This window comes from Alexandromys fortis, unplaced genomic scaffold (genome assembly GCF_014885135.2).
Source record: "Alexandromys fortis isolate MF-2015 unplaced genomic scaffold, M_Fortis_MF-2015_v1.1 scaffold_95, whole genome shotgun sequence".
In the NCBI taxonomy this organism is placed as follows: Eukaryota; Metazoa; Chordata; class Mammalia; order Rodentia; family Cricetidae; genus Alexandromys; species Alexandromys fortis.
In genome coordinates, this window is record NW_026067990.1 from 5,010,733 (window position 1) to 5,029,050 (window position 18,318).

General features: G+C 36.8%; 1 protein-coding gene and 1 long non-coding RNA gene across 3 annotated transcripts in view; one reads left to right on the forward strand and one right to left on the reverse strand.

The window, feature by feature from the left end:
- The window catches only part of Fgf13 (fibroblast growth factor 13), a 489,037-nt gene that overhangs the window by 469,113 nt on the left and 1,606 nt on the right, over positions 1 to 18,318 (forward strand). For both annotated transcript variants that reach the window (XM_050159659.1, XM_050159660.1), the window contains one exon: positions 14,392 to 14,590. In XM_050159659.1, coding sequence (XP_050015616.1) covers positions 14,392 to 14,590 — 199 coding nt within the window. The remainder of the gene's footprint in view (positions 1 to 14,391; positions 14,591 to 18,318) is intronic.
- LOC126512109 (uncharacterized) overlaps positions 6,656 to 18,318 on the reverse strand; it is a 63,052-nt gene continuing 51,389 nt past the window's right edge. The window contains exon 3 of the long non-coding RNA XR_007594911.1: positions 6,656 to 6,935. This is a non-coding gene — a long non-coding RNA (uncharacterized lncRNA). The remainder of the gene's footprint in view (positions 6,936 to 18,318) is intronic.

The following is an 18,318-nucleotide window of genomic DNA, read 5'->3' on the forward strand; positions in this document are numbered from 1 at the left end:
AACATTAAAATCTGATAATTTTCTGTAGTAAGGATGCATTGCTTGTTGGTTCCCGGCTGCACAGCTAACTTAGACCTGAAATAATCACATGGAAACTGTGTTAATTAAATCACTGCTTGGCCCATTAGTTCTAGCTTCTTATTGGATGAATCTTACATTTTAATTTAACCCATCTCCATTAATCTGTGTATTGCCATGTGGCAGTGATTTACCAGCAAAGTTTTGGCATATCTGACTCGGGCAGTGGCTCAATGGCATCTCTCTGACTCCGCCTCCTTTCTTCAGAATTCCATTTAGTTTTCCCTGCCTAGCTCTGTTCCCCTATAGCTCTGCTATAGGCCCAAATCAGTTCCTTTATTAATCGGTGATATTCATAGCATACAGAGGGGAATCCTATTCACCTTCCTTTTTCTATTTAAATGAAAAGGAAGGTTTTAACTTTAACATAGTAAAATTACATGTAACAAAACAGGTATCAAGCAAGAATTACAGTTACACTATTTATATCTACTTTATCTCTTATCATAACGAAGGAAAATTGTATTATTATTATCTATTATTCAACTGCATCAAAGACTCCAGAAGGATATAATATTACCTAAGTAAATAGGAAGTGCATTGTAAGCAACTTCTAAACTCTAGAAATTACAAAGACAGACATCTTGATACCTGAACAGTAACCCACAGTTCTTCTGTACTGTTGGGACATCCATCTTCAGCCTATAGGCCCATAGTACCTGGCAGACTTTTCCATGAAGCAGGAAATTTCAAAGGCAGTTCCACCTATATTGGCAGTTTGTCAGTCACTTTCTTCTGTGTCCTGCAGAATGTCTGGCAGACTCTTTAATGAAGCAGGAAGCCTGAAGGATCATCTCACCTTTAGGCAAGTTCATCAGGGATTTCTCTGCGGGTACTGAATATACAGTTCATCACGCAGTATACAAGAGCAGTTTCTTACCCAAATGGCTAACCAACTCCATAAGGAGCCTCATTGATGCCCATCTTCCTCTTAAAGTAGCTTTGTGCTGCCAAGAGCAGATGTATCTCACTGCCATGAAAGAAATATACATATAACAAAATTGACCTAAAACTTGTATAAATAAACCAAGATCCATACCAATGCAAAGTATCCATCCGTATAGCATATCCCCCCTTTAAATGTAAAGAAACATTTACAACAATATGGGTATAGTTCTGTCTAAACTTCTTTTTGCTGTTTATTGGGCAAAGTAATTTTTGAGGGTGTTCACAGCAGCCTCTCGGGGGGTCATGATCTATCAAATCATATTAGCCTAGAATGAATCCAAAGGTTCTCATTTTCTGTGGAAACAAAAGAATAACCTCTTTTCCAAAGCAACATATCTTTAGACCCAAATTCTGAAGTCAAGATACCTTTATAATATACATGCTGGTTTAGCTTAGCAGCCCATGCAATGAAATGTCTCTCTTTACTTAGCTCCTTCACAGTCAAAAATTTCAAAGATAACACAATAAAATACATTATCCAGATTTTTTGAATTTTCCATATCTATGTGGAATTGTTTTTTCTTTACTCCATTTAATCTATGACTATCTGTGTGCTGTCTCTTTAAAGACTTTGTTTTTTTTAAACAATTTACTTATTTTAACTCTTTATATTCTTTTTCTTCTCTCTCCCAAGCCTATGTACATTTTCCCAACACTGTGACTCATTTAGAGTTTCTATGTCTGTCCTTATTACATTATCTGTAATTCTTTACTGTCTTGAAGAACTTTTAAAATGGTAAGCAGCTTGGGTGAAACTGCTCTGGATGCTGGCTCCACTTCTCTCCCCTTTCAAAATGGTATAACTATCATTACTGCCAGCTCTGGGGCTGCCAGGTAAGAGCCATGATCAGCACTTTAACTCTGAAAGTGAGCATGCAGCATAAAAACCCTTTTTATCTGAATAATGGCTAAATATGCCTTGCAGCGTACTGCTTGGCCTCGAAATATCTCTGTGTATGGTGGCAGGAAGCTGCCATGCTCTCCTGCTTGTGCATGCCTAGCAGTCCTTATCCTAGCTGCCTCTTCAGGTAGGAGGGGTGCTGAGATGGTCTCAGCTACTTTCCTCTGAACCCTGAGTGGGCACACAAACACCTGGGCTCACAAATGCCATTCAAATACTCCATAGCCAGAGTTTGTGCTGGTAGCAATATATGTAATATGAAAATCATCAATCCCTTTTCAGATACATAGTTGGTACAAATTTTATCCTATTCTGCAGGTTGTCTCATTTTCATTTCCCCATTCATTGTACAGAAGCTTCTTCGCTGAATAGAATCCCCTTTGTCTGTTTCTGCTTTTGGTTCTTCTACTTTTAGGCTGTTATCCATAAAGCTAAAATTCTGTGTTTACGCCAGTATCCTGAACATTACCCCTATGGGTGACTATAGTCATTTCACAATTCCAGATATTATACTTAGTCATTAATCGGGTTTTAGTTATTTGTGTTTCTTTTGTTTATGAAAGTAATGAGTGATAGAGGTCTGGTTTCTTTCTTCTACATATGCATACAAAATTTTCTCAGCACTATTTATTGAAAACACTGTTCTCCAATGTTAGTTTATAAAATTTTTGTAGAAAGAAATTATCTTTTGGTATATAGATTTACTTCTAAATTTTCTCTTGTGTTTCATGGACCTTGTGTCTCTTTTCATACTTAGCTTTATTTTAAGGTTTGACAAAATAGTACCTTTAACTGTTTTTTTCTCATTTGCTTTGGATTATGGAGAGGGACAGGCATGTTTGTATGGTTCAATACAAAATTCTACCACTTTTTTTCTAGTTCTGGAAAGAATATTATTGATATTTGAGGGATATTTCATGCAAAGGATTGATCATTTTTGGTACTACAAAACATTTTTTAAAATATGTATGTGTGTTTGATCTGCACATATGTATGTGTACCATGTATATGTCTGATGCCCATGACATTTAAAAGAGGGCTCAATATTTCAGCTGTCAGTCACTATGGCACATGCTATAAGTCAAACTCAGATCCTCTACAGGAGTAGTAAGTATTCTTAACTACTGAACCATTGCTCCAGCCCCCAAATTGGACATTTAACAATATTTGTTCTTTCAATCTGTGAATATAGGAGGTCATTCCATTTTTATATAGATAGATCTCTCTATTTTTTTTTTCATCCATGCCTTCTACTTCTAATTGTAGATGAATTACCCTTGTATTGGTTAGTGTATTGCTGTGATGAAACACCATGACCAAAACAACTTGGGAAGGAAGAAATGAAGGAAGGAAGGAGTTTGTCTTATACTTCCACAGCACCGTTTATCATCAATAAGTCAGGACATGAGCTTAAATAGAGCAGGAATCCATAGGCAGGAGCTGATGCTGAAACTATGAAGGGGTGCTGATTACTGACTTGCTCACCATGCCTTGCTCAGCCTTCTTTCTTATAGAAGCCAGGACCAGCAGCCCAGAAATAGCACTACCAAACATTGGCTGGGCCATGCCATATCAGTCACTAATTAAGAAAATACCCTACAAACCTCTTATAGCCTGATCTTATGAGGCATTTTTTAATTGGGGTTTCTTCCTCTCAGATGAATGTAGCTTATAACAAGTTGACAAAAAATAAAGAAAATAAAATCACATCCTTTTTGGTTAATTAGATTGCCTTTATTTTTTTAGACAAGATTCTACTATGTAGCTGAGGCTGGTCTCAAACTCATTATATAGCATAGACTGGATTTGAACACCTGCCTCAACCTACCACATTGTCACTTCTAATAGATATTTTTTGACAGAGCCTCTGGGGATTTTTTATGTAAGAGTGTATCTACAGATAGTGAAACTTTTGATTTCCTCTTTTCAGTCTCTTGCCTATTTGTTTTCCAGTATTGAAGGGGGCTAATGAAAATGGGTCTCCTTATATTTTTAGAAGCTGTAGGAGTTTTCCAATTCAAGATAATGTTAGCTCTTGCCTTATAATATATGGTCTTTATGTTGTTGAACCTGTTCTTCCTTTGCCTAATAGTCAGTGTTGTTATTATGGAGGAATGGTAACTTTTCTCACATGTCTTTTCTGCAATCATTGGGATGATCCTATGCTTTGTTTTGTTTTGTCTTTCATTCCATGGTGGTTGTGATTCCTGGTTGTATCTTTGTGAAGAGTCCCATTTGATCATGGTCAATGATCAATGAATGACCTTGTTAAATATACCGTTACATTTATTCAGTTTGTTGAGATTTGTTCCTTATATGTCTGTGCAGGTTTACTATTTCTTCTTCACAATTCTGTTTTGGTAACATACATGTCCCCAGGAATTCATCCTCCTTTCTAGTTCTTCAACTCTATTAGAATATATAATTATTCACAATACATTTCAAAGATATTTACATTTCTAGAATGTCTATAACAGTATTTCCCTTTTCATCTGAGTTCATTGATTTTCTTCTTTCCTCTTATTTTAGTGAAGGGTTAGTTACTTCTGTTTCATTTAGAAAACTAGCTCCTTATTCTATTGATCTAGTATGCATTCATGCATATATATATTTATCTTGCTTTGACACAAATATTAACAAATTGCTTTCATTTTAAACTTTGCTGACCAATGTTAGTAAGGAATGAGACCTTTGTATCATGTAATTTTTATATACTGACAGAAATAACCCATTAGCCTCTGTAAGGGGGGGGGTGTTTGTTTTCCTTTATTTCTAGCTTATTTTTAATATACTTTGTTTTAATTTTTTGTTTTGTTTTGTTTTGTTGAGATGACATCTCTGGAAATAGACCTGACTGTCCGGAACTTACTATATTGAACATGCTGGCCTCAAATTCAGAGGCCTCTTCCTCCTGAGTGCTGAGATTAAAGGTGTGCACCAACAGGCCCAGCTGTGGGTTTTGTTGTGTTTTTTGTTTTTTAGAAATTCTCAATAGTTTTTGATCATTATTTATTTTACATTATATAGATTGCCAATGCTTAAGAGCCAACAGCCATCCAACAGACCCCCAACACTCAACTTTGTTTGTAAATTTGAATAGAGTGAATAATCCATTGTATGGCACATCTTCATGGTACTGGAAGATACAGGATGACCAGTACAAAGCTGTAAGAGAACTATGGAACTAAAACATAGTACCTGGTCCCTCACTGAGAGGCCTAGTATTGTTCTAATTCTTATTGATGATTAACTGTGGGGAAAGGACAATATGTTGCCATGTTTGTGACGTTAACCTAAGGTAAATTAAAATGCCACAAACTATCCTGGACTATAAAAATGACATCAAGAATCTTTTTAACAATATGAGGCAATAAAAATAGACACAGTTAAGCATAATTTGCATTTATTTTCAAATGGTTGATAATTACCATGTGTAATTTTTTTTAATTTTTCAAGACAAGGTTTTTCTATATATCCATGGTTGTCTTCGAACTCACACTGTAAGACGAGGCTGGACTCAAAACTCAGAGATCTGCCTTCTTCTGCCTCCCAAGTGCTGGCATTAAAGGCATTCATCACCATGTCTAGCCCTATGTATTTTTAAGTAATTTTGTGTCATGGAATAAAAATAGACACAGTTAAGCATAATTTGCATTTATTTTCAAATGGTTGATAATTACCATGTGTAATTTTTTTTTAATTTTTCAAGACAAGGTTTTTCTATATATCCATGGTTGTCTTCGAACTCACACTGTAAGACGAGGCTGGACTCAAAACTCAGAGATCTGCCTTCTTCTGCCTCCCAAGTGCTGGCATTAAAGGCATTCATCACCATGTCTAGCCCTATGTATTTTTAAGTAATTTTGTGTCATGGAATTTTACAAGATCTATTTTAAATATTCCTCTATCTCTCTTTTTTTTTATTTTTACTGCCATGGTTTACAGCATTGCAGCCATTTCATCCTGCTGCCAACAGAAATAAAAAAAGGAAAGGAGAAAAATGTTTCCTAATAATCAAACTTTGAGGAGAACATTAAAATTCATCTGTAGCCCTAATTTGGGGTATAATTTATATTCTTCTATATTAGTAAAATACACATAGGCTAATCTTATTCTTAGAAATTGATTCCAGATGAAAAAGAACTCTGAAAATTAAAGAATGTATTTTGACCTGATTTTCTGGTTACTTATTATCAAAAGAAAGCCTTCAGTGAAGCTTCAGTCATATACAGCTTCTCATTGGATCTTCAAGCAAGAGCATAATTAAGTTAACAGAACTGGTAGACTATTACATCATTTTACAAAAATAAAGCCAAAAGCTTCAATTGAAATGTTTAGTTATTTGGACACACAAAGTTCAGGATATAATTATGTGCCTATGTCTTTCTTACAAGGATCTCTCTTTAGTCTTACTTCAGCTTAAGCACTGTTTTGTATTTCTTTTTCCCAGATTTTTTATTTTATTTATTTTTTTTTCAAAAAAGAAAACAAACTATATTTTTTTTATTTTACATACCAATCCCAGTTGCAACCCCCTCCCTTCCTCACATCCCCTCCACCTTATCCCACCACCACCCCTTATCCAATCCTCAGAGATTGGAAGGCGTATTGTTTTGGAGAAAGGTCAAGGCCCTCCCTACTACATCTAGGCTGGGCAAGGTATCCATCCAAAGAGAAAGGGTTCTCAAAAAGTCAGTACATATAATAGGGATGAATCCTGGTCTCACTGCCAGTGGCCCCTCAGTCTGATCCAGCCACACAACTGTCACCCACATTCAGAAGGTCTAGTTTGGTCCTTCTTATGCTGGGTCTTTTCCAGTCCAGCTGGAGTTGGTAAGCTCTCATTAGCTCAGGTAGACTGTTTCAGTGGTGTGCCCATCATGGCCTTGACCTCTTTGCTCATATTCTCACTTCTTCCATTCTTCAACTGGACTTTGGGAGCTTGCTCAGCCTCCAAGCTCTGCTGTGGATCTCTGCCTCTATTTCCATCAGTTGCTGGATGAAGGTTCTATGGTGATATTTAAGATATTTATCAATCTGATTACAGGGCAAGGCCAGTTTGAGCACCCTCTCCTCTATTGCTTAGGGTCTTAGCTGGAGTCATCCTTGTGGATTCCTAGGAATTTCCTTAGAACCAGATTTCTCCCTTACCCCATAATGGCTCTCTCAATCAAAATATCTCTTTCCTTGCTCTTATCTCTGTCGTTCCTCCATCTTGACTATCCTGTTCCTTCAAGTTCTCCTCCCCCTCCCCTTCTCTCCTCTTCCACTTTTACCCTCCCTTCTCTTTCCTCCCTCATGCTCCCAATTGTCTTTCTTAAATTGATTTTTTTAAGATTTTTAAAATTTTCTGTGTGTATATTTTCCCTGTGTTAATGTATGTACACCACATTTATTTGTGGTGCCCACAAAGGCCAGAAGAGTGTATTGGATCTCCTGGAACTGTAAACCACCGTGTGAGTACTGGCAACTGAGCATGGACCATCTGCAGAGGCAGCCAGAGCTTTTAACTGATGAACCATCTCCGCAGCTACACTATTTTGTCTTTTTTTTAAACCCTCTTTTGTCTTCTCCCCCCCCCCCTTCTCTTCCATGTCTTGAAGATTGGATTTATCATGCTAGCGAGATGGCTTATTTGGTAAACTGCCTGCTATATAAGCATGAGGCCCCCATGTAAAACCCTAGCACTGGAGTTTGATTGTCAGAGATAAGTAGATCCCTGGAGCTCAGTGGTCAGCAGCTTGATGAGCTACAGGTACAATACGAGAACCTGTTTCAAAATAATTGCATAAAGAATGAGCATGGAAGACACGTAACATCAATTTCTACCTTCCACCAGAATCACCTGCACATGCACCCAAAGGCACATGTGCACACACCCACATGAACATGCAATATAATACACACACTCACACATATACACTGGAGTTATCTCTAGGCTCTTTTCCTCACTTTATCACTTACCGTTTCTCCCCTAGGAGGCAAGTGCTGACTGCTTATGTCTCTCCTCTGAAAGAGCCTTCTATTTATTAGGTAGATGCAGTGCCAGAATTAACTCTTTATTTGAATTTGTACAAGGCAGTTTCAAAGGTTTCATCATACGACATTGCACTTCACAGATATTTTCATCATATATGTATAGGTCAATCCTGTAACCCATGCCTTAGACCAAGAACTGTCCTTAATTATCTTAGTCCAATGGGATTTTTTGCATAAAATATTCCCCTTATCATGAATTAACACATTTGTTTGGCTACAGAGCACAATTTGTTGATTCCCTTTTCCTCAGCTTCTTCCTTACCATTCTTTGAACTCAGTAATAATGAAGTTTATTTGCCTCAAATATACCCTTGGAAAGAATATCAAAGCTCTGGATATAATAATTAGTCCTGGATTTTGAGATCACTGATGTAAGAGAAGCCAATCTGGGGAACATAGGTAGTTACCTTGTCACCCCATGGGTATAATTTATATTTTAAAATTTCATTTACTTATCTTATAAAAGAGCTGAGACTCTGATTTTAATCTAGTCACGATTTTCAATACGCGGGAGAATAATTGACATACACAAATCAGACCTGCTTAAATAACCTGCACATTTTAAATCCAGAAAATTAATTCTCATTAGAACATGGCTCAAGATGAGATGAATGACCCTTGCTAGTGACAGTAATTGCTAAACTAATTGGAGGATTACTCTGCTGAAAATGTGCTGGAAGATAGAAGGGAAAAGAGGTCACTGGGAGCACTGAAGAGAGGAAAACCTGTTAAAATATGATTATTGAACTTGCTGAAAAAATCATGGTTCAGGACTGTTAGTGATGCTTCTGTTCTTGTTCACCTATAAATCTATAAACTGTTTTTATTTTCTGCTTTTTATTTTTTATTTCCTACTTTAAAAATGTCATAGGTGCCGTAAGCAAAATCTATTGAGAACAATAGGTTATACCAGGATCTGTGATGACAGTCCTTGCTACCCAGGTTTAACATTACCAGTTTTTGTAGGAACCACTTCAGTAGACAATTTTGCTCTCCGTAGATCCCAAAGAATCTATGCTGCCTACCTAAAAATATGTTGTGGGGGCTAAATGTGTAAAAAGGACATTTACAGTCTACATGGTAGTCCTGAAAGTTTCTCATCCTGCCTAGATACAAATACAAATGTAACACTGTCACCTTGTAGTGACATCATAGCTTAATCTACAAGAGAATGGGGGTGGGTGGGTGGATGAGAGCCCTGTTATTATGGCCTCTGTTTGCTAAATTACTTTTTTTTAATTATGAGGGTATTTAATCTTGGTGCATCTGTTCTAATGCTGGAGATGTGCTTATAGAGCCTGACTGACAAATATACACAGAAACCTTAAGCTCCGTTGTTTGAGGTCATGGTTCCTGGTTGCACAGTAATAAACCATAGCCCTACTGGCATCATTCTAGATCAGCTGCTCTTCTAACCCAAGTCTCCTTTAACCAAGCTTTAGCTCCAGCAAGCCAAAAAAACTACGCTGTCTCCACACTTTACCACTGTGACTAAAGCAACACAGGGCAGAGCTACATGTGTAGACTCTAAAAGAGAATAACGATTTACACTCATCTCAAGTTCTGTGTTTTGGGACAATGTTTCTGGCACACCATTAAATCTTGTGTTTATTTGTATATGAATCCAGTATTACCCATTGTGCCTTAAAATGTCTATATTGAGACTTTATCTGCCATGATAGGAGCAGCTGACCCTTAGCATCCTTGGCTGAAAGAATTCTCTAATATGTTCTATTGATGTATGAGGGTTTTAAAATGATTTATTCATATTTGCTATTTTAACTTCCAAATAATTATTTACTTCTGAATAATATGAGTAAAGTGGGTTTGGAAAAAGAACTGTTAGATATTACTCTTGGATCTGTGTATTCTCTAAACTTCAATCCCTCATTTGTTGGCCAAAATATGATAATAACTAGCTAGTATGAGCTACATATAGATATCACCAACAGAGAAGGTCTTTGAGACAGATATTTCATGATCTAAATATTATTTATCTGGAAAATGTGTATGAGCATGAGAGGTGAACAACATTTAAGAGAAGTTAATGCATTAAAAGTTATTAGTGGGCAATGATGGTGCACGCCTTTAATCCCAGCACTCAGAAGATAGAGGCAGGCACATCTCTGTGAGTTCAAGGCCGGTCTGGTCTACAAGAGCTAGTTCCAGGATGGACCCCAAAACTACAGGGAAACCATGTCTTGAAAAAAATAAGTTATAAGTTTTAAAGTACCTTTTATTTTATACTCATATTAAGTAATTTCATAGGAACTATGCAAGGAATTTGTGACTTATATGCCCATTCTGATAGGAGATATTTATTTATCTACTGCCTTTTAAATATAGGGCACAGCTATTGCTGCCTTCATTCAGTGCCTCTTTTGTGTTCACTTTGGTACCTTCTTTCAGGGAACCTGTGTGGAGGTATCCACAACCAATCAAAGTAAATTTGTTCCTTGATGTCCTTTTCAAAATAGGACTTTCTTGGCTTGGGCCAAATACAATTTCCATTGTTGATATTGCTTATATGTACTGAAGAGATGCAATTACACCTATAGCTTCTTTGTTGGACTCTTCTGCATAAAATGGGATGCTAAATGTTTCCACATTTTAATAGAATCAAGCCTCTTCTGCCTACTCATTCTAACACAGGATAAAAATGACAGTGTCACACACAGAGAACAGAACACTCCTTTGGTTGCTTCAACGTGTTTTTTTTTTCCTTCTCGTTTTTGGCCTCATTTTCTTCTCTGCTGAGCTTTTGAGTCCAAATTTAGTAGGGATGACTAAGAAATTGTCAGGATGTGACAGAGCATTCAGTTCATTGAGTCCTTCCTTGCCATTTTCCGATAGTTGTAACAATTGCCAAGACTTTCTCTTAGCGTTGTAGGTGCCACATTATTCTTAACAGCTGTTAAATCACTCATGCAAGATCTGTCCATGCAATGACAGCCTCCTTATAAATATAACTGAATTTATTCTATGATATAAAGGAAATTCCCTGCAGACGTTTTGGAAGCTGATACTCTAATAAGTCATGCAATTTTCAGTATTTAGTCTCCATCACTGCAATCCAACATTCATACTAGTCAACTGGTCTACCCTGAGCTTCAGGGATACAGCAGGATAGATTCTGAAATACAAGTGCTTAGCTCCCATGCATGGGTACCATGCCAGTGATCTAGGTAGAGCCTCTGGGTGTCGATATAGATTTAATCAGTTCTGAGTAGAAGAAATCACGTGTGATCCAAAGAGGAATTACATTTAAAGTAGATCTTGAGGGATGAGGAGAAAACTAGGAGACAGAGAAAAAGAAGGATGAGTTACTAAAAAAGTAAATGGCATTTTGAAAGCCATGGAGGACCGAGAATGGTGGTGACTGAATAGGAAACAAACAGTCATTAGTTGCTTTTATTATATGCGAGGTGAAATCATCCAGAATTTATGAGGAAGGGAAGCTTACTTTAAGTAAACAAATACATAAGGAGAATAAGGTAGACCAATTATGAGATCCTGTTGAAGAGGTCCTAAAGTCATCTACTTGCCATAAGTATGCAAGGTGATGGCTATGGGAACATGAAGTAGAAAGCATATGAATGCACATATCCCCTGGATTTAAGTGTGAGAAGCTGCAACTTGGTAGATTCCAGATAATAAAAGAGGAGTGGAAGGGTAAGTTAAGGATGGGATAAGTGTTGACCTGTGCTTCAACCATTATTCTTTATTTCTGAGTTAAATCCTTTCCCATGCTTCAAGATTCAGATATAGTGATCTCTTCTGTCTATGAAACTGCCCTTAGTGTCCCTGTCAGAATTAGGTCTTACTTTTTCCTCTCTTCTCAGACAATATATTTTTTTTTTTCTGAACATTCTTTCTGTATTTCTGGCAGTACATACATCTTGTGTGCTAGTCATTTGCCTGATCTCTTCAGATATAGGGAAGAGTGTGTATTAATTATCACTGAAATTTTTAGTATCATTCAGATATGTAATAGACCATCTGAAAATGTATATAAAATTAATGAATAATCACTGCTATCACACATAATGCTAAGCACGGCACGGTATGTTTGGGAGACTTAACTTAGGACACATTTTGGTCCCATCTACTCATTCTGTAGTCAGGAATATTTTCCCATGTGGTTTGCTGTGGGACAGTGGTCTTGTACCCTGTCACTTATATTGTTCTAATAAAACACTTATTGTCCAGTAGCCAGGCAGGAAGTATAAGTGGGGTGACCAGACAGGAAGTAGAGGCAACCAGAATAGGAGAATTCTAGGAAGAGGAAAGGTTCAGTCTTCAGTTGTAACCCAGATACAGAGGAAGCAAGATGAGAAGGCTTCACCGATGAAAGCTACCAAGCCACATGACAAACACAGACAAGAATTATGGGATAATTTAAGATGTAAGAATTAGTTAATAAGAAGCCTGAGCTAATAGGTCAACCAGTTTATAATCAATGTAGGTTTCTGTGTGTTTCTTTGGGGCTGAATAACTGCAGGACCGGGTGGGCATTTCAGAGGACCTCTGTTGGAGTTTCCTCTGAGTAGTGGGATCCGCTGGGCCAGTGGTTGGAGAGTGTCACCTAACTTGATCATCTGTAGCATTCAACAAATTTACCAGCAAATTATTTCTGACATTTTATGAAAAGGAAAATCTACTTTCCAAGGAAGAATATTTTATCCAAGTGATGATTTAATTCCCAAGAACTCCAGATATTTTCCTCATCACTAAAGAAACTTCAACTTTCTCTGTGTTGAAAAATCCCACAAAACAGAAATTTTCAGAACCCATAAATAGAACTCCTTTAAGTTTCTCCCATGTGACAGTTGCCCCAGAAGTACATTTCTGCTTTAGTAGGTTGAATTTGTGTGAATCCTGGAAGATCTATGGTGTATTCCTAGACTGAATGAAATAACCCCCAAATATACTTGCCCAAGTACATTGTGCAGAGCAAATAGGGACATCAGACATAGTACTGAATGAGGTAGGGTTTAATAAAAAATAAAAGAAAATTGGTTGCAAGCTTCCCTTTCAGAAAAATGCTGAGAAATGTGTTCCCCTTCACTAAAGTAACTTTTAGAACATTTCAAATCTTGTTGCTCAGCTGGTGTATATACTGAGCATGATATTAAATGTGAAAATGAAGAAAAGAAGAAACACAGAGACATTGCTTTAAAAAGACCAGTATCCTAGAAGGCATGCACAACAAGGCTTTGTAAACACTGGACAAAATTATCAACTGTTGTTCCTGCTAACATCTCAGCAAATTAGGGGAAAGATCTGATAACATCGTTGGTATCTACTTTATTTTCCTTGTTATTTTCCACTCCAAGTGACCATTTTGCTACTCTATGAATTTTATTATAGGTTAAAATCTACTGTTTTATTTAGCTTAGAAATGACCACTTTAATATATGTGCATTCCATGTATATGTGCATATATACACCCAATCTAAAAGGAAAGGCTGATTTTTGTCCTTCAAACAATGTACTATCATTAGAAAACTTTCATCTGAATGACCCATTCTAAAGAAAACATGGCACAGTCCAATACAGAAAACCAGAACTCCAGGGTTAAAGTCCTCTGGGTTATCTGCTTGTGTTTGTTTACAGAATTTCTGCTTGTGACTGTTAATTTATGAAAATAATGAGGTTAGAGGTAAATTCGATTTTGAATTAAGATCCAATAAACTAAAAAAAAAAACAATTCTATTTAGCTTATGGTGAAAAATAAGCTTTTTTTGTACAACTATTTTAGAAAACTAGGCAACCAGCATCCTAATATTGCTTTACTATTCAGGCAACTGATAACCATACTATATGACAACCTGAGAATTTATGAAAATCATTAGTCGGGTGAGATGGCTCAGCAGGCAAGGACACTTGGCACACAAAGCCTAAGTTCAATCCCCAAATTGTAAGTGAAAGTGAAAGGAATGAACATATTTGTTTTCTGACCGCCACATGTGAGCCATACACATCACACACACCACTCACATACACAATAGTAATAATATAAAAATAATGCAAACTAAATCTTATTTTCCTTTTACTCCTTGTTAAGGGAAACAAGACTCCTATAACAGCTTTATGCTTGTCTTCCAATCCCTTTACTCTTGAATTAGTCCAGCATACATTTTTGTGGCTTGTCCAAATCTTCAAATTGCTTACTACAGGGTGTAAGCAATCACTGATTAGCCACATTTTCACTTTGGGTGCTCTCTTAGAAGATCACATGAATTGCTACATGTTGTCTTGTGTTTTCCAGTGGGAATAATTTGTCCTATTCTAATAGAATACCCCTCATACAAGTTTTAACAAAGTATTATCTAAATTACTGAAATGTATTTTTCTATCTATTCTACCTGAAATTCACACCCGTATAAATACTGACTTTTTTGGTTTATTTACTTTTGTTGCAGGAACATTTCACACCTGAATGCAAATTCAAAGAATCAGTGTTTGAAAATTATTATGTGACATACTCGTCGATGATCTACCGTCAGCAGCAGTCGGGCCGAGGGTGGTATCTTGGCCTCAACAAAGAAGGAGAGATCATGAAAGGCAACCACGTGAAGAAGAACAAGCCCGCAGCACATTTTCTGCCCAAGCCACTGAAAGGTAAGTTCGATTGCCTATGGATTCTGCTATGAATATTACTAGTTTAAATAGTTCCTTTTCATCCTTTTGTATGTGACACATAATTCTTCCATATTAGGACATCTATACATACATTTTTGAGCATTTTACAGCACTAAAAACCATCAAGGCCGAAATGTAAAAGCCATGCCAACATTCAGACATTGACAGTGGCATCTACTCTCATTTTACCTTAACCATAGTAACACCTTTATTAGAAGTAAGTACCTAAATTACACACTGAAGGCAACTAAGAACCCTACATTATACCAAAATGGCTTGTAGAGATTAACCATGGAGTTTACCTTTTGTTTTTTTTGTTTTGTTTTGTTTTTTGTTTTTGTTTTTTCGAGACAGGGTTTCTCTGTGGCTTTGGAGCCTGTCCTGGAACTAGCTCTATAGACCAGGCTGGTCTCGAACTCACAGAGATCCGCCTGCCTCTGCCTCCCAAGTGCTGGGATTAATGGCGTGTGCCACCACCGCCCGGCTAACTATGGAGTTTAAAATGTATACATATTTAAACTTTCTAGGAAAAGCCCTTGGTCAATATAGTCTTAATAATTTTCTTTCACAGTTTTTTTTTTTTTTTTTTTAGAATAAGAGATATAAAAGAGTGATCTCAGGGTTTCTATTGCAGTGGTAAAACAATATAACCTAAGGCAACTTGGGAAAACATAGGTTTATTAATCTTATACTTCTACCTCACAGTCTATCATCCATGGAAGTCAAGACAGGAACTCACATAGGACAGGACCTGGAGGCAGAGGACATGAAAAGATGTTGTTTACTGACTTGCTCCTCATGTCTTGCCCAGCCTGCTTTCTTATAGCACCAAGCTCCTCCAGCTCGGCCTGATTTCTTATACCACTCAGACCATCAGCCAAGGGTGGTACTGTCAAAAGTGGTCTAGACCCTCCCATGTCAATCATCAATCAATGAAATGCCCCCACAGGCTTACCGGTTCAGTCTGTTGGGAGAATTTTCTTTGCTGAGGTCTTTTCTTCCTAAATAGTTCTAACTTGTATCAAATTGACATAAAATTAGCCAGCACAATTGACTACTTATCAATTTGATAAACAAATACACAAAAACTAGAACCTTCCCTTGTTTATTTGTCCCCATGTTGGCATGTCAATATTAGTATTACAGGGTACAACATTCCAATTTTTTAAAGTTCCATGGTCTTTAAATTTTCAAACATTTTAAAAGTTCAGTCTCTTCAAAACGTCCAACATCTCTTTCAAGTTCAAAGTATTTCTGAACTATCTAAAGTCTCTTTAAATTCCCAAACTCTTTCTAAAATACCTAAAGTCATTTAACGCTGAGCTTCTGTAAAATCAAAAACAAATTATGTACTTTCTTACTATAAGAAGGAATAAACATAAGACAGTTACAATCAAATCAAAGCAAAACAAATATTCAACAACGTAAAAAGTTTAGTGTTTGATGTTTGGGACCAATTTATGATGCTCTTTGTTCAAAAACTGCCTTGGGAGCAGCCCTTCTTGAAGCTTTGCTATTCACAGCATACACAACTTCTCTTCTAGATTCAAGTCAGCTGTGCTCCACAGCTGGTGCTCTCCTTGATGGTTATGCCATGTTACTAGCATCTCCAAAATGTTCACATTTCTACTCCACCTGGGCTGGACCTTCACCAATAGGTTCTTTTGGGCTCTTCTCATCAGGGACTCTTACCCTGCACATGGGGTCAATCCTCAATGTTTCTCAACTACCCCTTCAATCCTGGAACTTGTACTTCAACTGAAATTTACCAATGGCCTCTCCTGACCTCTCAAAGTGAAAAACCTTATCTGCTCTCTATTAACCCTTCAAAACTGATAACACCTGGTAAACACACATCATCGATTTTGGCTACCAGCACAAGGTACAGCCTTAGCCACCTTTGAACTGTAGCTCTGTGTGCTGCCCCTAAGCCAACACTTCCCAGATGCTGGTATCTTCTTAATTACATCATGTTAACCCATCTGACAGGTATCATTTGCCCCAACAAAGCAAAAGTTTTACATTGGTGGGTCTTCATTTAACATATCAAGTAGGTCCATAGAGTCTTTAACGTACACTCAAAAAAAAAAATCCCTCTGAAACTTCATAAGCCAGGCTTCCATTATCTGCACTGTTCTATATTTTTTGTTCTCACAACAACTCCCTACATTTTGAACAATCAATGGCTTTTCCAGTCCAGCATCCCAAAGTTCACGGTCTTCCCTAACACATGCTCGGGTCTGTCACAGCAATACCTCATGATCTGATACCAATTTCTTTTTTAGCTAGGGTTACTATTTACTGAGATAAAGCACTATTACCAAAAGCAACTTGGGCAAGAAAGGGTTCATTTCACTTCCACTCCACACCACAGGACATTATAAAAGGCGGGAACATAGAGGCAAGGACTAAAGCGAAGGTCATAGAGAAATGCTGTTTCGTGATTTGTTCAGCCTGCTTCCTTACAGCACCCAGTATCTTCAGCTCAGTGGTGGCACCACCCACACATAGGCCCTCTTGCATCAATCAAGAATGCCATAAGCAAGCTTATAGTTCAATCTCCTGGGGGCATTTTCTTAATTAAGGTTCTCTCTTCCCAAATAACTCTAGCTTGTGTCAGGATAAGACAAACCTAGCCAAAACAGATATAAAGATAAAATTCGTAATACCAATATCAGAGGGGAAGACGTAGACACGAGACAGAAAACACAAACAAAATAGAAGAAATTACCCACATGAGATTACAGTAGAGGCTTAAAGTAGTAATGATCCCCTTACCCCCACACATATTCACACTTATTGAAATAAGTGTTACATTGTGTTTTACAACTCATTTCCTGGGCCAGAATATCCAAGTTCAGGTTCTAGCTTCATTTTCACTATCAGGGAGATGGGACTGTATTTGTGTTTGTTTGTTTGAAATGAAGTCTCAACTATATAACCGGGCTTTCTTTCTCCTCCCAGTTGGCCTCAAATTCATGATCTTCCTTCCTAAACCCCCAAAGTGCAAAAATATCAGCATTTATAACCATGCCCCAATGTTAACTGAATGATTTTGAAATAGTCCTTTTCTACATGTACCTCATGATTATCGGTAAAATATAAGTAAGAGAATTCACTGGGCTACTTAGTGATACCAGAGCATCCTAGGCTATAATCAGAATCTATCTCTAATAAAAAAAATGAGTTTCTATATCATAGTATTCTTACAAGGTGATGCATGTACTTCACAGGTATACACTAGTACTGTGATGTATAGCCCAACAATAATAATTGTTACCATTTATTTTTCTAAGAATTATACTAATACTTTTAATCTTAGAGAGTTTCATTTAACGTATAATAGAAATAAATGTTTTAAAATTGTAAAATTTTACTATTACACTTTCTCAGTATGTTATAGATTATATTTAAAAATCTGAGAGCTTTATTAAATGTGTTTTCATTATTCCCTGCATATAAAACTGTAAGTGATAGAAATTAGGTATTAAAATCCTTTATGTATGACTGTTTGAGGATTTGAATTCATTTTAATTTAATCTCATCCACACTGCTAAGTACTTGTATGTTTAAGTTAAGACATAGAAACTTAGTAACAAAATAAAATATTTGTGTTTGTTCCTTTTCAATGATCAAAATTAAATCTTTTGATAATACAAAGCTGTTTATTGTTTATGAGATATATATACATATACATATTGCAGAAT